The sequence below is a fragment of the Dendrobates tinctorius genome, unplaced genomic scaffold (genome assembly GCF_039654945.1).
Source record: "Dendrobates tinctorius isolate UK_male_01 unplaced genomic scaffold, ASM3965494v1 ptg000011l, whole genome shotgun sequence".
NCBI classification, from domain to species: Eukaryota; Metazoa; Chordata; class Amphibia; order Anura; family Dendrobatidae; genus Dendrobates; species Dendrobates tinctorius.
Window position 1 is genome coordinate 71,598,742 of NW_027361679.1, and position 25,613 is coordinate 71,624,354.

Here is a 25,613-nt window from a genome sequence, read left to right on the forward strand (position 1 = left end):
TCGTTTTATATGCATGATGATACCCTCTAACCACTGAACAGGGATTTTTTTTTTACAGCAGAACCAACCCAGTAGATAGGTACCACAGAAAGGCTGCCACCCGGAGGCAAAAGTGATCCCCTAGCAGGGTCAGAGCTGAGAGGTCATGTCAAAGACAAAATCAGGATTTGTAAGAATAGTGATCCAATTAGTAACGTTTCGCCTTGTGGAGAGTGACATGTTAAGCATGCCGAGATGAGGAGGTGTATGACCGTGATCCAAGTAGTAATGTTTTCGCCTTGTGGAGAGTGACATGTTAAGTATGCCGACCCTTTAACGGAGCCATGTTAAAAGGCTCGCTAAAGGGTCGACATTGACTTTTAGGATTGCTACTTCCAAAAGGTGGTACTAGAGTTCTAATATTCTTCCTCTCTGAAGAGACTATGTGCGTTAAGAATAGAAATATAAGCTGAGGTCAAAACAGTTCAACCAAACAGAAGCAGAAGATATAGACCAAACCAGGGAAGCGCAAAGCTTTAGCTGCCAGCTTCCAGCAGTAAGCTGGAAGCTAAAGTAGGGTGTGGTGCTCTCCAGTTGGATGGAGCAGGGAGTTGGCAGCACACACCCACACTGTCAGACTGGACCACACTACAGATCCCAGGCACTTTAACTTTAGTGGCTGTACAGAGCCCACCATCCAAAGATTCTGTCACCAGCGTCACATGCAGAGTGAATACAACAATGCCTGGCAACAGAAGCAAGTCGCAGGAGCAGGTTCTGGTGGAGATGTAACACACAGGCTGTGTCCTTTAGACCAAGATGCACTTTCCACTCTGACTAATAGAGGGTTGCTCCTAGTTGGGAACATCTCTCTGTTATGTCAATAAGCTCTCTTCATGAGAATTTCTTTAAAGGGAGTATGTCAACATAAAATGACTGTTCAAACCAAGCACAGGTGCTCTGTGCACCCTGCGTAGATGAGCAATTCAGTACACCTTTCCTTCTAATTGTTTTGCATGTTTCCGCTCTCATCTTCCTTGACTGACAGAAGCCAGAGGAGGGTGGAGAATATCACCATGGAAAATATCACCATAGTTAAACCATAAACCATATCAATAAAAAAATAGGTTCCATGACTTTTCCTAAGGATTGTTAGATTTATTTTCTAAGGTAGTCTCTATAAATGTTGAGCTGGATGGACTTGCATTATGCATTTAGTTACTGTAGCTTAGTTGTTCTCCTGCTGCTGATTCTGAAGAAGCCTATTTGCCGGCTTGATGTTGTCTATTGGCGAAAACAACAGGAGCGTCTGCAGGGCAGTAAGGAACTTGCACACTGCATACAATAAAATCTATTGATGGCTATATTTTAATTGACAGCATAGGGATTACACCAGACTGCAATCACCAGCAGTGTAAAATTGCTGCATCTGCCAGGAACTACTTTACTTAATAAAGTCCTTGTAATAACGCATAGCAGTTTAGAAATGAGGGATAGGTAACAAGCTATATATGCAAACCATACATACCCTCTGTATCTAAAGCATAAATGGTGAAAATGAGAACGTTTTGACATAATTGTAAATACTGTATATTATAGGTAATTGTGCAAAATCTAATATTTGGCTGTGAACTGTGTCCCACTCATTTTTTTAAAACAGAGGAAAAAGTTGTATTTTTAGAATTGAAATTAACTGGGAAGTTCAGCAAAGACCTAAAAATTATGTAGTACCTGGATTGAGGCAAATATTAAAAGTACAATCTGATTTAAAAGGATATTTTATCAGTGTTTTCTTCTGAAATACAATTGGCAGTAGAAACCAGAATAAATGAAGAAGAGTTCTAGCTTTGTCAACGTATTTCATTTGGAAAATTTAGTTATTGTTCCAAGGCAAAACAGCTTTCCCAGGAACAAAAGTAGTGGTCTTACTTTACAAAAAGAAGGATCAATATGTTTTGAGTTAAGTAGGTAAACTTTGCTAAAAGCCCGGTGCACTCTATCAGGTGCATATGCCCAGGAAGCACCGGACCAACAGTGAGCACAGTCTGGATGGATGCCAAGGCATTCACCCACCATAGGTACTCACCATTTCTATCCACTTAAACAAATGGTATGTAGTAGCAAAACACGGCTGCGGGCCCGATCACTGTAGTCCCCGGGAATCTGCCCGGGGGATGCAGAAAAGGCCATCGAGAGCCATGTGTGCTGGAGGTTTCCCAACTCTGCTTTATACAGTTTTAGCTCTACAAGACACCTAGGAGCAGCTTACATTTAGTAAAGATGCAGCTTAAATCATTTTGTTTCCAAATGGCACAATAGCATAAATCACTAGCAAACAGTACCCACAGGGCTAGCCAAGCTTAGGGCAGTAATTGACTTTCAAATTATGCAACTTAGTTTGAAGTAGAGTAATTTTAGCATTAATGCAAGCAGACATAGAATGAGTGCAAATCATATTAGAAATTAATTTTCTAGTTTATCTTACTAGAAAAATACACAAATGTAATTATACTGTTGTCTTCCTTGTGAATAATATGTGTGAGTTGAAACTGCGCCATGACATCATTTATTATAGGAATAAAGAAACCAATTTACAGTCTTTCTTTTACCCTTCCACAATTGGCACCAGTAAAAATATAATGTATTCTTCCAACCATGAAAACTGATACATGTAATGGAAGACTGATTGGCGTGTCAGCAATATACTTCCCATGTCCTCTGCTATGGGCAATGCTACAGATATTTTCTAAGGAGCTATAGACAGTTTTTTGAGCCATTTTTTTTTTTTTTTTTACTTGAATGGTTGCATTTCTGGCTAAAAAAGCATTTTCACGATTTGTAGTACTAGTAACATAGAGCAGGAACAGACCTGAAAGTATCTCCTGCTGCTGTCAGGTGCTGCCACTTTGACTTCCAGGGTGGCACTGACATCTTTTATTGACACCCAGCACATCAGTAATGAATAATGTTTCACTTGGTTTTGAGCTCACTGTTCAGTTAAAATCTCTGAATAAAGTTTATTCAATACAAATAAACGTTTTTTACTGACTGGCCAGTAACAGAGCTTCTAATCAGACCAAATATAAGGCAGAGGTCTATGGCCAATCATCCTACGCAAGTCTTAAATAAATACATATATACATAGATACATACATGCGGTCATGGCCAAAAGTGTTGGCACCCTTGACAATGTTCCAGAAAATGAAGTATTTCTCCCAGAAAATTATTGCAATTACACATGTTTTGTTATACACATATTCATTTCCTTTGTGTGTATTGGAAACAACACAAGAAAGAGAGAAAAAAAGGCAAATTGGACATAATTTCACTTGAAACAAAAAAATGTTGGCACCCTCAACTTAATATTTGGTTGCAGACCCTGTGGTATAAATAACTGCAATCAATCACTTTCTATAACCATCAACAAGCTTCTTACAACTCTCAACTGGAATTTTGGACCACTCTTCTTTTGCAAACTTTTGCCTTCTCCCAACATCAACTTTATGATCTTTCCAGATGGGTTCAATAAGATTTAGATCCGGAATCATTACTGGTCACTTCAGTACTCTCCAGCTTGTTTGTTTCCATCCATTTCTGTGTGCTTCCTCAAGTATGTTGGGGTTCATTGTCTTGCAGGTAGACCCGTGACTTAAGATGCAAACTCATCTTCCTCACACTCGACACTACATTGCGACTCACAATCCATTGGTATTCTTCAGATGTCCTGATGCTTTGCACACATTCAAGGCACCAAGTGCCAGAGACAGTAAAACAACTCCAAAACATCTTTGAACCTCCACAATATTTGACTGTATTTATTGTGTTCTTTTCTTTGTAGGCCTCATTCCATTTTCAGTAAACAATAGAATTATGTGTTTTTACCAAAAAGCTCTATCTTGGTCTCATCATTTTAGAAAACTGCAGTATAGCGTTTATATGTCTCTGTGTGAAGAGTGGTGGTCTCCTGCCATACAGTTTCATTTCACTCAAATGTCATCAGATAGTTTATACTGACACTGATGCACCCTGAGCCTGCAGGATAGCTTGAATTTCTTTAGAACTTGATTGAGGTTGCTTATCCACCATCTGGACTATCCTGCATTGCAACCTCTCATCAATTTTTCTCTGCCGTCCACTTGCAGGGAGATTAGCTACATTGCTATGGGTTGTAACCTTTTTAATTATGTTGCGCACCGTGTACAAAGGAACATCAAGATCTCTGGAGATCAACTATTAAGTTTTGAAATTGTTGATATTTTTGAACAATTTTCGTTCTCAAGTCCTCAGACAGTTTTGTTCTCCTCTTTTTGTGCTCCATGCATACTATGGCATACACAGACACATAATGCAAAGATTGAGTCAACTTCTCCCCTTTTTATATGGTTACAGGTTTGATTTTCATATTGCTCACACCTGTTACTTGCCACAGATGAGGTTGAAGGAGAATGACATGCTTGAAACAAAGTTGTTTACTCACAATTTTAGAAAGGTGTCAACAATTTTGTCCAGCCCATTTTGGGGATTTTGTGTTGAACAATGTCCAATTTGCCTTTTTTTTCTCTTCTTTTTTTGTGTTGTTCCAATATACACAAAGGAAATAATTGTGCATAACAAAATGTGTAATTGCAATAATTTTCTGGGAGAAATACTTCAATTTCTGTAACAATGTCAAGTGCACCAACACTTTTTGCCATGACTATATATACAGTGTCAAGTAAAAGTTTGGGCACCCCTGATTAAAGTTACTGTTATTGTGAATAATTAAGCAAGTTGAAGATGAAATGATCTCTAAAAGGCCTACAGTTAAAGAGAACACTTTTTTTTGCATTTTAGGTAAAAAAAATATATATATATTGTCGTTTTTTCCATTTTAAAAATTACAAAAAAGAAAATGGCCCTATGCAAACGTTTAAGCAGCCTTGGAGATTTGTGTGCTCATATAACATTAACCAAGGTTTCAGATCTTAATTAGTCTAAAGGTACTGTCACACTAAGCGATATCGCTAGCAATATCGCTATAACTCGTTATAGCGATATTGCTAGCGACATCGCTGTGTCTGATACTTACCTATGACCCGCTCCCCCGCTGGTTATTGCTGATCGCGTGAGAACGTCCAGGACTGTTTCTCGTCATCAGCTTCCTGCGGCGCTTCCTGTGGAGAGACGAGCGTGGAGCCGGGCGGGAGGACGCAGGATCGCCTAGTGTGACAGGTAAATAGCAACCCCCGTCCCCAGCGATGTCGCTGGTGAGATCTGCCTGTGTGGCAGCTCACTAGCGACCACTTAGCGATGTACCAGCGATCCTGACCGCGTCATATCACTGGTCGGGATCGCTGGTACATCGCTAAGTGTGACAGTACCTTAAGATTATGACTTGTTCACTAACATCGTTAGGAAAGGCCATGTGATGCAAACTTCCCAGCTTTACAAAAAACCCAGCCGCCTCTAACCTTGTGACAAGAAACAGCAGGCATTGGTTCTTCTAATCAGCTGCCTAACACTCTGAAAATGATGGAGGTCCACAAAGCAAGGGAAGGCCATAAGAAGATAGCAAAGAGTTTTCAAATTTCCCTTTCCTCAGTTCAAAATGTAATTAAGAAATGGCAGTTAACAGGAACCGTGGAGGTCAAGATAATCTTTGGATGACCAAGCAAAATTTCAGTGAAAGTTGCTCAAAGGATTGCTAGAGACAAATCAGAACCCCTGCTTTACTGCAAAAGACCTTCAGAAAGATTTAGCAGACTGTTAAGCTGTGTACATTGTTCTACTGTTCAGAGACATCTGCACAAATATGGCCGAGTCATCAGAAGAAAACCCCTCTTGCATCCTCACCATAAAATTCAGCTTCAGACATATGCAGAAGAACATCTTAACAGGTCTGATGCATTTTTGGGACAAGTCGTGTGGACCGATGAGGTTAAAATAGAACTCTTTGGTCACAATGATCAAAGTTATGTGTGGAGAAAAAAGGGCACAGAGTTTCAGGAAACCAGAAAATCTCACCAACCATTAAGCATGGGGGTTGGATCAATCATACTTTGGGGTTGTATTGCAGCCAATAGCACAGGGAACATTTCATGAGTAGAGGGAAAAATGTATTCACTGAAATTTCAACAAATTTTTGATGTGATCATAACACCATCTGTAAAAAAGCTGAAGTTGAAAAGAGGATGGCTTCTACAATTGGATAATGATCCTAAACACGTGTCAAAATCCGCAATAGACTAACACAAAAAGCATAAGCTGAAGGTTTTACAACGACCCTCACAGTCCTCTGAGCCGAATATCATTGAAAATCGGTGGCTAGAGCTCAATAACCGTGCATCCAAGACGACCCAGGAATCTCACATAACTGGAAGAATTTTCCAAGGAAGAATGGATGAAAATCCCTCAAGTAAGAATTGAAACACTCTTGTCAAAGCGTTGGTTCTATAAAAAGGGGGTGCTGCTATGTACTAACCATGCAGGATGCCCAGATTTTTGCATCTGTCCATTTTTCTTTTTGTAATTTGTAAAATGTAACATGCCTAAAGTACAAAGGAAACGTGTCATCTTTAACTTTTCGAGATCAATTCATCTTCAACTTGCTTAACTGTTCACTGCAATTTTTACCGGGGTGCCCAAACTTTTACATGCCACTGTATATAGACACACCCAAATACACACACACCTCAACATTAAAATTGTAACATCAAGAAGGAAAAGTTGTGGAACTATGGAAGAATAAAAAAGACAAGGCACCATAGTTACTACTCAATCAGATTCTTTATTGATCACAACATAAAAAAAAAACATGAAAGAAGTGTCATGCTCCATTGTGCAAAAAACATGCAAAGCACAAAATACTGATGACAAAAAAAAAACAAGCTGTGTGCTTGAGATTTCTGAAGTCTCATAGACTTTGCTGGTACTGTAAAACAGCTGAAAATTAGCATGAAACACTTTCAAAAGGTGCTGAAAAAATGCCTAGTGTGAACTTACCCTCAGACAATTGTGAGATATGCAGCAGAGAAAACAGAGATTTTATCAAAACTGCAGCAAGCTGCCCAGTAAGTGATACATAACTGATATCAGGGTCTCTGCCCTACATCATGTTGCCTCAAATTACATGAGTACAAACATAATGACAGATCATTATTATTATTGTAGGGCATATTATGTGCTGTAATAATATAGGACATAATTCAAGAGGAAATTACATGGTCTATAGGTAGGTTACGGTGTCAGTACAATTTAGAAAGTGCAAATATAAACTTCATCTTGCTTTCTATCCTTGCATCTTACTGTCCATTTGCTGTACATAAACACTTGTTCTTTCATATGGTTTCCTGGTCACATTAGTGCATCATGATCTAGTCACACTGGCAATAAGCTTGTTATTTTATTCCCAGCAAAAACTGCAAACCGCCACATCATCACACTTACTGGTTCTACTGCCAGACCTGGCGCTTGTCCTGCTGACTTTGGATGTAGCTTGCATAGGAATAAAAGGCCCTCTCATTAAATCCTTGCAGCTGCAGAAGGGGATGAAATGTTTCAAGACGGAAATTTGCAAGAAATTATAGCCCCAACTCTTCACACATTGAACTGATGAAAGAGCTACAGTAACGTGGAGGTGACATTTATGTGACGCGTCTACAGTGAAAATAGTGAGATGATGTGCGATTTGTACTATTTATGGGGCAGACAATGATGAACGGGAACATAATCTACAGGTTACTCTAAGGTTAAATGTTCATCAGGAGTTTTATGGCTTTTTATTGCTTTCATAGAAATGTAGAATGGAAGCAAGTAAACACAACAAGAAGTAACCAAAGGAATATTGTGCTCTAATCATTTCCCAAGTGACATCTCCATTCATTTTGATTGATATTAGGACAGGGGACCTGCAGTGGTTTTGAGTTAAATTAGTGACCAGTGTTTAAGTAAACATTGCCTGACTAAGCTAATTACCCGCTGTTTACCCAGGAAACCAGCTCCCAGCGCGAGCATGCTGTTATCCAAGGTAAACAGCAGGTAACTAAGCGACGCGCGCGCTTAGTTACCCGCTATTTACCCTGGATACCAGCGTCCTTGCTGATCCTGATAGCTGGTGAGTCTTCCTATTTGACAGCTCACCAGCGATCATGTAGTGACGCACCAGCGATCCTGACCAGGTCTTACCTTTGTCGGGATCGCTGGTGCATCGTTTAGTGTAACGGGACCCTAAGGTGTGAAATTAAAAAAAAATCTGACCCACTCAATCGCCCTAACCAATGTGTGAAAGTAAATATTGCCTGACCAACTCAATGCAATGCCAGTTCTTTAGGTTAACCATTCAACCCAACCCCACCCTGTTGATTTTACATTTGCAATTGTATATTTTTTCATCAACTTTTTTGTTCAGAGTATTCACTATTTTCTCACACGACAAAGTCTTTTTCCACTAAATAATATGATGAATTTGCCCTTTTTTTTTTCCCAAAAAATGTTTTATGGTTTTACCCATGTCTTGCATTGGTGGCCTAACACCTTAGCACCTTGTATTGTTCATGCTTGTGTGGTGGAAGCAAAGCTGAACTTTGGGATCCTGAAAAATGCAGCAAAACAAGCAAAACCTGCTTTTTGTCTGCAGCTTTTTAACTGTCAAGAGATCAGGTTTTGGCTGCAGAAAAAAGCAGCGTGTGAACATAGCCTTATTCCATAAGTTACTACCGTAGGGTTATTTAGAGTGTAAAACAAACAAATTCAGCATGGTCATAGCAACAAACTCTTGGCAGCAAAAAATGTGATGCTATTTGTCGAAATACAACATAGATATAAAATCTGTGAAATATGTGGTCACTAACTGCTGCTGCAATATATGGGGTTTTAAGAGATTATTTTAGTTCTACCTGCTATGTGGAGGATAAACCCACAGAGATCAATGAATGTTTTCTGCTCATCATAGCGAATCCAGTGTTCTGTTATTTGGCAGTGAATTCTTGTGTGCTGGCCATTTTATCACTTTTATTATAGTTGGCATTATTACCAAGGATTAGTATTCTAAATACCTGAACCATATTGTGGTCATTTGCTGCTGCTTTCAACATTTATGAGTGGAAACAAGGTGTTAGCAATAGCAACCAGGTTACTTACCAGTTAATGTCTCCTTTTCTGTGCTGGATTATGTTATGTCTTCATTTTACTGTATGCATGGAAATGTAAAGAGTGGAATGGATATGTAAATTATAGGGAAATCTACATGCTAAACATACAGCCATGCAATGTGGGCTTCACCGTCCCATGTATATTTCTAATTTCCCATCAAATGATAAACGTTGTTCTGTATTTGACGCTCTCAGTAAGGGTATGTGCACACGTTGCAGATTGTGCTGCGGATTTCTCTGCGCGGGTTTGGCTAAATCCGCAGGTAAATCTGAAGGTCAAAAGACCTGCATTTTACCTGCAGATTTGCCTGCGGTTTTCCCCTGCGGTTTGACACCTGATCATGGAGCAGGTGTCAAACCGCTGCGGATTCCGCACAAAGAAGTGACATGCTGCAGATTTAAAACCGCAGCAAATCCGAGCGGAAAAATCCGCAGCATGTGCACAGAATTTTTTTTATTTCCATTGAATTTAAGGGTACTGTACAATGCAGCAAAATCTGCTGTGGATCTGCAGGGCCAAAAACGCTGCGGATCCACAGCAGAATCCGCAACGTGTGCACATAGCCTAAGATTAGTGTTTCCTATGAGTGGTTTACTTGGGGGTAGCCATGCTTTTTTCAGAAGGATGGCACACTTTATTCCCTGGCCAATTTAATCACTTGGTACCCCTTCAGCAAGTATATTAATTCAGTGGACTGTGTGCTCATTGAACGGACGCTACACTACACTGTGTATGTATATATATATATATATATATATATATATATATATATATATATATATTACATACAATTGTATTTATAATCTAGATAGATTTAATATCTAGAATTAATGTAAACAAGTGAAGTTATTTTTTTTTACCTACCATATGGAAAGTAATATTTTGTATCAGTCAATGATGCACATGCACTCATAGAGCTCTGAAATAGGCATATTCAATATATATCATCCATAAATGTATATAGAAGTTGTTTTATTCAGAATTAACTTTCATGACGACCTTTATGTGGAGCTGTGAAAACTGTACTACTATACATTGTCTCAGTAAGGCTGGTTTCACATTAGCGTTTTTTTGCAAAGCGCATCGTGCGCGTCCATGCGCATGCGTACCTATGTTTAACAATGGGGCGCATGGTCTTGCGTTTGTACGCGTTGAACCAGGGATTGAAGCTTGAGGAAGATAATTTGCATATTCCAGCTGCCTTCTGGGAAAAGCGAAGAGTCTCCCTAAGCAAGAGGATCGTTGGATACAGCCGGGACCAGCTGCTTGGAAAGCAATGCCGAACCAGGGATTGAAGCTTAAGGAAGATAATTTGTATATTCCAGGTGCCTTCTGGGAGAAGCGAAGAGTCTCCCTAAGCAAGAGGATCGTTGGATACAGCCGGGACCAGCTGCTTGGAAAGCATCGCCGAACCGCACGCCTTATATTTAGAGACTCTATAGCGACGGGGTCTGTTCCACGTATAGCAAATGTGGTACCAATATTCAAAAAGGGCTCTAAAAGTGAACCTGGAAATAATAGGCCAGTAAGTCTAACCTCTATTGTTGGTAAAATATTTGAAGGGTTTCTGAGGGATGTTATTCTGGATTATCTCAATGAGAATAACTGCTTAACGCCATATCAGCATGGGTTTATGAGGAATCGCTCCTGTCAAACCAATCTAATCAGTTTTTATGAAGTGGTAAGCTATAGACTGGACCAAGGTGAGTCATTGGATGTGGTATGTCTTGATTTTTCCAAAGCGCTTGAACCCATGCCACACAAGAGGTTGGTACACAAAATGAGAATGCTGGGTCTGGTGGAAAATGTGTGTAAATGGGTAAGTAACTATCTGAGTGATAGAAAGCAGAGGGTGGTTATAAATGGTATATTCTCTAATTGGGTCGCTGTGACCAGTGGGGTACCGCAGGGGTCGGTGTTGGGACCTATTCTCTTCAACATATTTATTAATGATCTGTTAGAAAGTTTGCACAGTAAAATATTGATATTTGCAGATGATGCAAAACTATGTAAAGCAGTCAATACAAGAGAAGATAGTATTCTGCTACAGATGAATTTGGATAAGTTGGGAACTTGGGCCGAAAGGTGGCAGATGCAGTTTAACAATGATAAATGTAAGGCTATACACATGGGAAGAAGGAATCAATATCACCATTACACACTGAACGGTAAACCACTGGGTAAATCTGACATGGAGAAGGACTTGGGGGGATCCTAGTTAATGATAAACTTTCCTGGAGCAGCCAGTGCCAGGCAGCGGCTGCCAAGGCAAACAGGATCATGGGGTGCATTAAAAGAGGTCTGGATACACATGATGAGAGCATTATACTGCCTCTGTACAAATCTCTGGTTAGACCGCACATGGAGTACTGTGTACAGTTTTGGGCACTGGTGCTCAAGAAGGATATAATGGAACTAGAGCGGGTACAAAGGAGGGCAACAAAATTAATAAAGGGGATGGGGGAACTACAATACCCAGAGAGATTAGCAAAATTAGGATTATTTAGTCTAGAAAAAATACAACTGAGGAGCGATCTAATAACCGTGTATAAGTATATAAGGGGACAATACAAATATCTCTCCGAGGATCTGTTTATAACAAGGAAGGTGACGGTCGCAAAGGGCATTCTCTGCGTCTGGAGGAGAAAAGGATTTTCCACCAACATAGAAGAGGATTCTTTACTGTTAGGGCAGTGAGAATCTGGAATTCTCTGCCTGAGGAGGTGGTGATGGCGAACTCAGTCGAGGGGTTCAAGAGAGGCCTGGATGTCTTCCTGGAGCGTAACAATATTGTATCTTACAGTTAATGTTAGGTTCTTTAGAAGAACGTAGATCTGGGGATTTATTCTGACAGAATTTTATAGGCTGAACTGGATGGACTAATGTCTTTTTTCGGCCTTACTATGTTACATATGCGTTTTCGTGCGCATGCGTTTTTTCCAGGTGTGCGCCAGACGCATCCTGTTGCATTTTTTGGGTCCGCCGAAAGGCTTAAAAAAATGCATGCTTGCGCACGGAATACGACAAAATAACGCATTACAGTCTATGGGAACACAGGCGTGCGCATGGATATGCGTTCGTCTGCATTTTTGTACGCATCCGTTTTTGGCGTAAAAATGTGTAGACACTGGTTTAACCCCTAGAGAACGAAAGCGCATAAAAAACGCAAACGCATGCAAAAATGCATGATGCGTTTTTTTTGCATGCGTTTCTATTGCGCATGATGCACTATACAAAAAAACGCTAATGTGAAAGTAGCCTAAGGCATTAGATCATGAATACATTTTCTGACCGAGTATGACACAATGTTTTTTAAAACTTTGGAATTTGCATTAAATATAGAACTAAAAACACCTGTATATGTCTCTGTATATGAAAAAGTATTACTGTAATTGGTAATATTGAGTTCAGCAAACACTGGCCGATGGCTTTGTATGGAACTGTAGGGCATGATGGACTGGTAGGTGACATGTGAGTGGTACTGTTCGTGTTAACAGAACCTTCACTGACAGATGACATATAATACAATAGGGTCTTCAATAATTACTCATGAGGAGCTATAGCATACCAAGTTTGTTGGTCACATTTAGCTGGATGAAGTCTTATTTAGTAACAAATGCAACTGAAGAAGCCGTCTAATAAAAGTTTATTGGCATCTGGTAATATTCCAGCAGTGTAACTGGTAGTATAGGTCGGTAGGAAGCTCATGTAGCGATCACAATATGGCAGCACCTTGCTACACAACACATTCTCTATCAATGTCATGTTCCTTTATCTTTCAGCTTGACATGCACCTTCTGCATGGTTCATTGGAGCAAGGCTCTCCAGTGATAGTTACTCGGTATGCATGAACAGTCTCCTTGCGTTGTCTCCTTCAGTTTCTCCCTTAGCGCTCTTATCATTGGCTCCAAGCCTTGGTTGGACCAGATCCTCTCCGTTGGACACTTTTCTTTGACATTGGCAGGCACAGTACTGTTTAAGGAATGTGCCTCTGACTGTGGCGCACCATAGACAAAAGCTAATAAAATACGGACAGTGCCCAATTTACCCCCCCACACCACTCCCCTCGGTGATGTACTAATTGGGATGCCCTGCTGTCCAATGGTCCTTAAAGGGGAAGGTATCTACGGCCACACCTACAGGGGTTAAATCCAGGTGCCAGGCCAGCAACTTTCTTTTCCCTCCGGCGGTCACTCACTTGGAAACTTTTGACCCACCCTCCCTCCCTTACATATTTCAGTGAGGTGTAAATTGCCATACTAACTGCTGCAGAGATATGTATATTGTGTACTATGTATTTAAAAAAAAATAAAAATTTTTGATGTATATATAACTAATCGTTGTTAACAATAATAAGTCACAGTGGAAGAAGTAGAGCAGGGCAATGGTTCGTGACGGCTCGTTGGCCAAATCACCTGTCGATTGCGGACAGGATCTCAGCCAAGAGCCTCCCGTTACGAAATGTAATTTCCCTTCTCTGCTTAGGTAACTAATAAACTGTGACCGACCTGTTCAACCCATCTAGGTCTGACTGTGTTTTTCTTTGTGGGATTGGTGGGAAAGGGGTGGGTGAAGGCACTGCTTAAGGGGGTTTTACACTAAGCAATATCGCTAGCAATATCGCTAAAACGTCACTGGTTTTGTGACGTTATAGCGACATTGCTAGTGATATCGCTATGTGTGATACTTACCAGCGACCGGCTCCCCCGCTGCTCATCGCTGATCGCGCGAGAATGTCCGGCTCCATTTCTCGTCGTCTGCTTCCTGCTGGGCTTCCTGCTGTGACGTCCAGCGACGCGTGGAGGCGGGCGGGAGGACGCAGGATCGCTGTGTGTGAATGGTAAGTATCGTGCGCTGCGTCGCTGCTGCATCGCTGTGAGATCTTTCTGTATGAAAGCTCACTAGCGATCATTTAGCGATGCACCAGCGATCCTGACCGGGTCGGATCGCTGGTTGGATCGCTGGTGCATCGCTAAATGTAAAAGGGCCTTTAGGACAAACAGGTCTCCACAGTCTGCATTATCTGAAGGCGTTTTGCCTATCACAGTTGCTCATACTTCTTGTTCACATGCTCACTCTTTCATTTTACCACCAATGTACAATATATCAACCACTTAATGATTTTCTCTCAATTCCCTCAAGGAATTTTGTGGCACAAAACGTATGACAAGACTCTATAAGCATTAAGCATAATTAACACAAGGGATCATGTATGAAGCTGCCCAAAGCCCTACTGATAAGGAATGTAGATTATGAGCCTCAATGGGGATAGTGATGATGATGTCTGTAAAGCGCTGTGGAATATAATGGCTCTATATAAGTAAACCTTAATAAATAAATAAAACATATCAAAATAAGGTAACTTTTTCAGAAAAAAAAGTGTAAGGTGGCAGTCAAAAATGGGCAAGTAGGAGGGGCATAACTCGCTCTGCAATTAAATATATTCAGCACTCATGGTGCCAAATTTTAAATTAAGAAGATCCCTTGTACTTTTATTCACATGTGGTTGGCTCTTCTGATAAACGATAAACGAGTTAATCTCTACATAAATGTAAATTTGAAAAATCCACTTTGAAAGTTTTAAAGTAGATATAGAGTGTCTTATCTAAACAAATTGTAAAATGGAAAATGCTAACTAGCTACTGACCTTTATTTTTCCACTTATCTTCTAGATCCCAGATTATACATGACGTCTGACCATATTGGCTACCATGACAGCACTGGCTCTGGAGCTTACGAAGATTTAGTGTTTTTTTTTTTTTGTTTTTTTTATATCTGAGCCTTGGTTGACAAAACTTGTATACATTGTTAACTGATGTAAGGCAAATCTTCAACGGATGGGACAATGATGTCAATGTGATTATGGACTGGATTGTTTATTAGGAAGAAGATGATGGACTCCTTTTTTTTAAATGCAAGTATGGTACGCCGAGGACTAATAAGTTGGGTTTCTCGGGTGGGGATCATACTTGTCTGCCTTTGCTGTATTGTTTCAGTTTTGTATATGCTGGCTTGCACCCCAAGAGCTGAGGATGAAAAGCTGTTACTGCCACGAGTTAATGACCCAACAGGCAAAGAAGGCTACCATGCCATCCTGCAGGAGCGTGAGGAAGAGCATCGGAATTATATTACTAGTCTGAAAAAGCAAATTGCTCAACTAAAAGATGAACTTCAAGAACGGAGTGAACAGCTTAAAAATGTTCAAGGACACTACAGTGATTCCCTTACAGGCACATTTGATCATGTCAGTTCGGAGAAGACACAAACAGACCTCCTAGACTTCTTACATTCCCAAGTTAACAAAGCTGAAGTGTATAGTGGTGTGAAGGTTCCCACTGAATATGCTGCCATTCCATTTGATAGTTTTACTCTGCAAAAAGTGTATCAGCTGGAAACGGGTCTTGCTCGCCACCCAGAAGAAAAGCCTCTAAGAAAAGACAAACGGGACGAGCTGACTGAGGCAATTGAGGTAGCCATGGAATCTTTGAACAGCCCTGAAGAGGGAAACGAGAAACCTAAAAGAATGTACACATCCTCTGATTTCATTGAAGGTATGGCAATAACTATTTGATGGTTCTTATGAATACTCTGTAGATGAATTTACAATTTGGAATTATTTTGTGAGTTTCTGTTTTTGTTAATGTGCATTTAATCATTATATGCACAGCACATAGAGCTCCTTGTCTGCTAGTACTATCAGCATTTTGCCAGATTTTCTTCTTCCTACCATTGTGATCTTTAGAGGGAAAGATGCAACCTTTTTTTATTAATTTGCTTCAGGAGGAGCTGAATAGTCACATACCCTTTCTATTTTTGCAAAATTATATATTTTATGAAAACATTCACAATATGTCTAATAATAATTATATCCAAAAGTAAAACTTGACACGATTGGGATTGATAAAGCGGTCTATAAACCCCTTAAAGGGAGTCTGTGAGATAGTAAAAGCTAAGCACATAGCCTTCTAAAGAATCATAGAATGTTGGAGTTGGAAAGGACCTCAAGGGTCATTGTGTCTAACCCACTGCGCAGGATTCACTAAACCATCTCAGACAGATGTCTGTCTAGCCTCTGTTTGAAAACTTCCATTGATGGAGAACTCACAACCTCTCTTGGCAGCCTGTTCCACTCATTGATCGTCCTCACGGTCAAAAAGTTTTTTTGAATATCTAATCTGTATCTTCTCCCTTTCAGTTTCATTCCATTGCTACTCATGTTTCCATGTGAAAATGAGAAAGATGATTCCTCTACACTGTGACATCCCTTCAGATATTTGTAGACCGCTATTAAGTCTCCTCTTAGCCTTCTTTTTTGCAAGCTAAACATTCCCAAATTCTTTAACCATTTCTCGTATGATATACTCTGCAGTTCGCTCACCATCCTGGTCGTTCTTCTCTGAACTTGCTCCAGTTTTGCAATGTCTTTTTTAAAATGTGGTGCCCAGTACTGGACACAGTATTCTAGATGAGGCCTGACCAAGGAGGAGTAGAGGGGGATAATTACTTCACGTGACCCAGACTCTATGCTTATCCTAATACATCCTAGAGCTCTGTTTGCCTTTTTTGCTGCTTCATCACACTGTTGACTCATGTTCTGCCTGTGACGTATTAGTATACACAATTCTTTTTCATACATGCTGTTGCTTAGTTCTATTCCTCTCATTCTGAAGATGTAATTTTCATTTTTCCTACCCAGATGTAGTATCTTGCATTTCCATTCTATGTTGTTGCCCATTGTTCAAGCTTATCTACATCCTTCTGAATCCTTTCTCTGTCTTCTCTAGTGTTAGCTATCTCTCATAGCTTTGCATTTTTTGCAAATTTGATTAGTTTACCTTCAGTTCCCTTATCTAGATCATTAATAAAAATGTTGAACAACACTGGGGCTAAGACAGAGCCTTGTGGTACCCAAATTGAAACACTCTTCCAATTGGATGTGTAACCATTTATTACCACTCTTTGAATACGATCACTGAGCCAGTTATGAATCCACCTACCCATAGCCTACTTCAATAAGGATCGTACGAGATACTTTTTCAAATTCTTTGCTGAATTCAAAATATACTATATCTACCATCAGTGATTCCATCATAGAAGGAAATTAGATTTGTCTAGCATGAATTGTTTGCTACAAACCCATGCTGGCTCTGGTTAATTATTTCTTATCCAAGTACTTACATACAAGCTGTTTAATAATTTGCTCCAATCTCTATCCTGGTATAGAAGTAAGGCTCACTGGCCTGTAATTTCCTGGCTCCATCTTCTTTCCTTTTTTGAAGATCCGGACATTTGCCCTTTGGCCTTCTCCAATCATCTCGCACTTGTAGGAAGATACAGCCCTTATAGAAATTGCACTGTTAGTGCTTCATTTTTTGGCTTCATTCTACAGATACCAAAGTTTAATCAAACATATTAACTGGGGTGCTCTGTGTACTTTTGGTGTGTCAAAGAGACTTATTGCACAAATCCACTCATTAGTTTTCCACATGCCCACCTCTCATTGATAATTGACAGTGCAGGCTTGGCTGAAATTTCTCTGCAGGTAGTGCTCACTCCAAACAAAGTGCTGTAGATCACCTGTGAGGAGGGTGGAGACATATAAACCAGTGGCAGATTGGCTTACTGAGCCTCTTGATCACGCCAATCATGCACCAAATACTCTAATTCGCATATTTGGTTAAACTTCCATTTCTGTAGAATGGATTCAGTGATATCCCCGTCAAGGCTATGTTCTTTTTTTATACGGTCAGTTTGGGTTGAGACTTTATTTAAATGACAAACCTTCTGTGATATCTGTCCCCCTAATAGTTAAAATAACTAGAAGGGAGAAAACCGTCCAATAGGATCTTATCTGGGAAAGACAAAAGCATTTAAAAAGGTTATGCTAACCTGATTTAGTGGTGTATAAACAATTTCATGACATAGATTCAGCTGCTTGCAGGTTCAATGGGTCATCAGACTGATTAAACACAGATGAGGAGGATTTGTGGATGATCCGTACTGCTGGTCAGCAATAGAATACTATAGATACAAGTCCATACGAGTTGTAATATTGTTTTTTTTTATCTTTATTTATTCGACTTGTTTCGAAGTACTACAGAATTCTTCATTAGGACAAAGAAACACATTTTTTTAGTCCTTAAGAAGTCTGTAGTACTTAGAAATGCGACAAATAAAGGTAAAAAAATGATATTACCACTTGTCTGGACTTGGATCTATTATAATGATGACAAGCAGTACAGATCTTCCATAAATCCTCCTTATCTGTGTCCCCTAATAGTTATGTACACGTCATATATAGCAAGGGTTGACCTATTTCTACCAAGATGAGTCACTCACTATCAAAAGGATCGGGAATAACTTATTGATAGATGTGGGTCCAACTGCTGTGACCTATACCAATCCAGAGAATTGGGCTTTTCAGAACCTCAGAACCGCATCTGATTGTAGCGTTACTTGAGCATGTGCACCTCAACTCCATTCATTCACATTGGATTCCTATGGAACGCAGAGTGCATCCTTCAGCTATCTCAGTCCCATAGAGAATGAGTGGATCAGAGATGTCATGCTTGATATCCACTCCACAACAACAGAACCCATTCTGGTAGACTCATCGGTTGAACCCTTAAAGGGAATCTGTCACCCCTTTTTTGAGATATCATATAATGATATCATTGAATTGTGTGTTACGTAAGTATTGTAGTCATACTTTTTTTTCCCCCCTGTCCCCGCACCTTTGATGCATAAATACCTTTGTTATCACTCTTCAGATTTATGGAAATCGCCGCGGTCCGGTCCGATGGGCTTGGCTTATCCCCCCCCCCATCTTGGCTTGCTCTGCGTATTTCGTTATAGTAAGTCTTGCGTTCACATACGTAGTATGTCAGTGGCTGCGCATTGAAAAGACCGTTCTCGCTTGCGCAGTATGCTTTGCCCAACTGTGGGAAAGCATATAATCACTACTGCGCATGCGCCAGTATTTTTCCCGGCGTCTATGACCCTGAGGTCTTCATATGCATATGAAGACTTCCGGGTCATAGATGCAGGGAAAAATACCGGCTCATTCGCAGTAGCGATTATATGCTTTGCCCACATTTGGGCAAAGCATACTGCACAAGCGCGAGCGGCCTTATGAATGTGCAGGCGCGAATATACTACGCCATATGTTAGATTCCCAGAAGAAATTACGTCAAGCAAGCCAAGGTGGGGGGAGAATAAGCCACGCCCATCGGACCGGACCGCGGCGATTTCTATAAGTCTGAAGAGTGATAACAAAGGTATTTATGCATCAAAGGTGCAGGGACAGGGGGGAAAAAAAGTACGACTACAATACTTACGTAATACACAATTCAATTATATCATTATATAATATCTCAAAAAAAGGGTGAAAGATTCCCTTTAACGATCAATAAATTATCCTCTACGTACCTGGTAAAAACCCTTTGGTAATTATTGCTAGGTAATATCCCAACTCTTTTAAACTCAAAGATTGGATTTAGCCGCTACACCATTTAGAAATAACTTGAAAAATTCTGATGAAATTATGGTTAAAAATAATTAATGGAATTTAGTTTAAGGTATAGAAAAAAAATGAACAATTTAAAATGTTATGTTTCATATCTCTTGTATACAACTTTTCCCTCCTGGGAATATAAATAACTTATTTCTATTCACCCATGCAGAAACCACCTCCAGTATAGCACGGTATACCTTCATAACCTCCATTTTTTATCGGAAAATGTTTTCTTGATTTATTATTTAATAGAACTGCTCTTCTTTTGCTCAGTGAAGTCCTAGAAAATAATGACATGTTTGTGTGCAATGTCCTTCTGTACAAAGATGGGTGAGCAGATTTCTTTTGCAACCTTTCCTTGCTACCTGTTTCTTCCCTCATTCAGTATGAAAATGAATGTCTGACTTTTAATATATGATGATCAGCTGAATGTAAATTCAATCTGGCATTTTTAAGTGAAAGCTATCAACTTGTCTGAAGCACTTAAGTCACATTTAAAAGCCCTGTCTTGTGCTTTGTGCTCTTTCTGTAGATAAGTATTGTTTATCTGTTATAGAAATACAAACAATTATTGCTTAGTTTTCATATGTTAGTTAGGTCTGGCTATTAGTATGCATGGCAATACATTCAGCACCTTTAACTTGGTTAATAATTCTACAACATATCAGCATGAAATGTGTACTTGTTCCTTGCCTTCCTTAGCCTAATAGTACCTATGTACAGTATATATACTATGTTCACAATCTGAAGAGGCTCAGATGCAGATGTGAACGTAGCCTAAATGTTAGAGACATGAAAAAATAGCATAGCTTGCACCATACTTTTCCCAATAAAATGATGGACAACATGAATGAAAACCAATGGACTACATTAAAGTCAATGGGGGCAGTCGTGATGCATGGGAACACTAAGGGGCTTTAATAGGAGCAAAGATGCTTTGTAAGGGCTGCAATGTTCTTCTGTAACCCCACTGAATATTGTTGCAATTTTTTTTGTGTGTGGGGGGGGGGGCAAGGAAGAGTCTCAAGCTGTTTTTTATGTACATCCCTGCCACTTCATGAAGATTTTTTTAAATCTGTTGAGGTAGATCGGCTCACTCGGCTGCACACAAAGGAAGACACAGGAACGCTGTCTCTTTAACTCTTCCCGTGGTTTATTAAATGTACTGCCTAAACCAGTGCAGAGTTGGTAAAATAAACACTGCCTTTCTGGCCTAACTGAACAAAACAAAAAACATAACAAATGGTGCAGTCTGTATTGCTGCGGGGGATCTGCCCACTTAGGAAACCAACATAAAAAGGTTCAGCTTTCCTTATCGCAAAACACAGCTCTGGAGCTCTCATCTTCAGGCACACCCCACGCTGAATGAGCCAGAAGGCTGTGTATTAACCTTCTGGACTCTACAATGGGGTGGAGATATGGTTTACAGCCTACCACCCACTCTTCAGATGTTCACTAAAACCTAACCCTTAACATGGCCGATTAACCCCTCTCAGTACTTGGTCTGCTGGAGCATTTTCCTATTCAATAGCTGCAAATTCAATGGGTCCTACACTAATTAATGCTGGTAGAGAAAACTCATGAAAAGCTTCAGCATATAAAGATGTCAATGTGCATATATGCATCTAATATGGCTCAAAGGCTGCTGGCTGGTGGACTAAAGTGAGGACTGGTCGTCATACATTGAGAGGAAGTAAGGAGGAGAACCAAAAATGACTAAAAAGTCCATGACAAGTAAAATATAACAACTTTATTAATATTCAGATTACAAGTATGGGGAAAACAGTGGCAGTGGCAGATACACATGTAAACAAAATGCACAGATTGCAAAGGGACACATGGAAACAGGGGAGCCAAAAGACCCCACAACGCAGATATATGGTTAAATAACCAGCGCACTAGCAGTGAATATACGTGGGGAAGCCTTCCCTGTACCAACAAGATATGGGTCTAATGCAGTTATCTATTCTGTATTGACCCCATACTGGTAAATCACCTACTGCATAACAAGTGTCAGAGGCTGAGTCATAGTATCTGAACATTGGATACAGGCAGGGGCTCACCAGGTCCGTGTGTCCGCCCCAATGCGCATTTCGGATGCTCTCCTTCGTCAGGGGGCATGGGGAATAGTGTGAGGAGAGGGGTTTAAAAATGACTGCACCGGAAGTAATAGTATGGTAATACCGCGGGTCGGCTGTGACGCATCAGTCACCATGACAGCTGCAATATCAGCCAGTGCCCGTGTCATGGAGCGAGTGGTGCCAGGCACAGGGAGACACATAATATGAACTCAGCCACTGAATGGAGACACAGAAGACCTGCAGACAAAGTGCGCATGTGAACTGCCCATGGTAATACCGAACTAATTACTGCTGTATAGTCAAAGATTTTGTGAAACCAATCAACATACTAGCATGTTATACTGATCATCCCATGTCTAAAAAGTAAAATAATTGTAAACTGGCTGACTTTAAAGATACTTAATATAGCTACAAAAATGGATATCACCACGTATATGAATTTCTGTACACTAGTGAGTGTCACTTAGTGTCAGGGGACTGCAAGCACCTACATGATCCCTCAGACCAGGTGCGCCCTTGTCTATCCTTATCCCCCAGATTACCCCATATAGTAGACATGCTGGAGTCTAGTACCTAGCTATGCTTCTAACTTAACCCTTATCTGATTCATCATCCCCCCAGGGAGGTGAGGGGCCGAAGTGTGTAGGAAAACACTTACCAGACAGACCGGGGTAAACATACAGGGATAAAAAAAACTACAATCATACACTCAAAAAACAATAGAGCGAGAAACAGGGAAGTTATAGGAACGGGTAAGCAAATCTAAGAGGATAAGAATAAACACGCAAAGCAACTCCATGCAGTAATCTCCAGAAAAACTCTCCAACCGCCAATTCCAAACTTTAAACTTTTCTCCTACAATGCCAAATCAGGAAGTAGAACTCTTACTATTACTGGCAACTCCCAACTGCCAGTGGAGCATATATACCCGATGGGAGTGGCCAACACAGAACAGCAGAGAGATTCAGGATGGAGAGCTTCAGGAGATCAACTGAACTGATTAACCCTTACCATAAGAGATCAAGGAAAACCTGTACTGTTTAATAGGATGGTGAAGCAGTTCTAGTGAATGTAGGAGTTTGTGTAACCAGATGCCACAATCTTTTGGCCCCTCTGTGTCACGGTCTCCCTGTGACAGTGAGGAAGTCTAACATGACTTTACTTTATAAAGGAAGTCCATGATGATGACTAGTGAAACGACATCTATTCATACTAGAAAGTATATCAATAATGTAATACATTGACTGCAGACAAATTCCTATTACTGGATGAAGAATGTCAGCTGTAAGCAAACTGTTTTGGCCAATGTATGTCAGTAATGACTGACAGATCATTCACTTCCTTCATGGTTCTCTGTTACTCTGCAGTACTAAGTGTAGGGGTACCACCAGTTGACCTATACATCACATGTCACCTTCCGTTAATTAGAAAACTAGACAAAGAGCTGCAGTCTGTGGTTACCTGAACTATGTATATGTATGCATGATAGAGTTTAATATTGAACTTAAATCTTATTTAGGATTGGATATTCTTTATATCAGTTTATTTACAATTTGCTGGGGGCTTTTCTTTTTTTTTTTTCTTTCATTGAAAAATGTGCAATTACTCAAAATTAGCCTGCAGCTGTTATACTTCGTCATTATAAAAAGCTGTAATTAAGCCTGTTGAGAGCTTAACAAAACACTTTAATTACAAGTAAGGATACATGTCTTCTTTTTCATGTTCATTATAGTGAAATTGTCCTTTAAAGTGTAGGTTCAACACCTAGCCTGGTATCATACAGGAATGTGTTTTGTAAAAGGGAAAATGTATATCTGCTCTTGTAGAACAATCCTATTTTTGCTTGATAAAACTGCACCCAAACAGACATGTGGTACTGTCTTAGATAAATTCTATAGTGTATATGTATGTTATACACATATCTACAGCAATAGCCTATTTTACCACAATATTAAATGTTATTATTTTTCTGATTTATGATCCATTGCAGCCTAATAAAAAATCGCAGAATCTCTGTAGGATCTATAATATAAAATGTGTAAAAACTCCCAACTGTTGAAACAAACATGTTGATTTTTTTCTTCAGCTGGTAGATAAGACCATGACACGTGTTGGGCATTGGTACATAAGACCATGGCCACACTATTTTTGGCATTGGTAGAAAAGACCATGGCCACACTATATTCAGCATTTGTACAGTGTGTTTGGCATTGGTAGATAAGGCTATGGCCACATTATTTTTAGCATTGGTGCATAAGACCAAGGTGGCCATAGCCTTATGTACCAATGCCGAACAAGTCTTAGCATTGTTACATAAGAACAAGGTCACACTGTGTTCGGCATTGGTACAAAAGACCACAGCCATACTGTTTTGGCATTAGTACATAAAACCATGGCCATACAACATTCAGTAATGGTACATAAAACCATGGCCATGACATGGTCATAACCAAAGTGTCCGTCTTTGTCTCTCTCAATATCCATGCAGTTGGCCATACATACATTTTTATGTGAAATTTGTTCGGAGATGTTAACTACCGTAAATAAGTGTAATCTTTAATGAGGATGTCCAGAACTGAACTATTCATGAGCTATCTGTATCCATAGGATGGGTCACCAATATGAAATCAGTGGGCGTCCGACACCCTGTACTCACACTGTTCAGCTGAAAACTACTCCAACAGTGACCGTATATAAGCGATATATGGGGAGTAACACTGCATTGTTTACTGGCCACTGCTGAGTACAGCACTACAGTCACTTGAATTAATGATAAAGTGCAATTATTAGTAGTGGCTACTAAGCAATCAATGGGGCTTCTGTGTTATGCCCCATAAATAGCCTAATTATGTGTGCTGCGGGATTGCTTATCAGCTGGTAAGTTGGGCTACCTGGTGTTGGACACCCATCAATCTCAAACTGATGACCTTTGTCATGAATAAGGAATGAATAGATCGGTCACGGACAACCCCCTTCAAGCTGCCAATACGTATAATATCAGTCCACGTTTGCATTGGGTTTAGGGCTACTCCCATAGTCCTATGATGAAATTTAAACATGCACAAAGTATTACTCCCACAAGTAATGAGCTGCTGCCAAGTGTGCGTTTTGGCATAAACAAGCCAATTCTGCATGTTTATAGGGATGGTTGGAGCCATAGCTGTGTGATGAATGAGTGTTTGTCTGACAGCTACTTATGGTAGGTGACCTGCTTTTGACTTAGCTTGTCACTTATTAACCCTATTTGATCTTGATCTAGTTCGGTTGGAGGTTTACAAGGGTGTTGTCATCTAATTCCTGTGGAATGGGTGCCCGTAACGTGTAGATAAGCCAGCAAATCGACAGAGTATACAGAGACACAGTTGTGGCCAAAAGTATTGACACCCCTGCAATTTTGTCAGATAATACTCAGTTTCTTCCTGAGAAAACCAAAAACAAAACACAAAACAAATATCCTGGAATAAAAAAGTAAAAAATATATTGCAAAAATTGCATGAAGGTAGTAATAATAATAAGGGTATTTAGTTAACATAATTTTGATCAAAATAATGTAGAAGCCATCCCGCCACGTCAAGGCAACCCCCGTGGGACAGTCCTAACTCTTGTATTTAAAACCTTTCCACTTGTCAAGTGACGTAAATGTGAACAAGGACAGAGGGACTGAACCACTAGTAATAGTATAGGCCAGACAGGATGGATTTTCCAACTCAGAAACAGGGCGGTCACACCCTTATATGCACAGAATGCACAATGAAACAAATGATAAACTGGGTCTGAGCAGAAAACGTAAGTTAATGTGCATGCAAAATGTAATTGCATATGAACACATGACCTTTACACAGAGAAAACCAAAAACAAAATACTCAGTTTCTTCCTGAAAATGACTGCAAACACAAATTCTTTGGCATTAT

The 25,613-nt window shown here is 40.0% G+C and overlaps 1 protein-coding gene across 1 annotated transcript in view; it reads left to right on the forward strand.

Moving 5' to 3' along the window:
* Positions 1–25,613, forward strand: part of CSGALNACT1 (chondroitin sulfate N-acetylgalactosaminyltransferase 1) — a 601,617-nt gene that overhangs the window by 450,597 nt on the left and 125,407 nt on the right. Inside the window, exon 7 of the mRNA XM_073543233.1 lies at positions 14,781–15,659. Within this exon, the coding sequence (XP_073399334.1) occupies positions 14,999–15,659 (661 nt within the window). The 5' untranslated portion in view covers positions 14,781–14,998. The remainder of the gene's footprint in view (positions 1–14,780; positions 15,660–25,613) is intronic.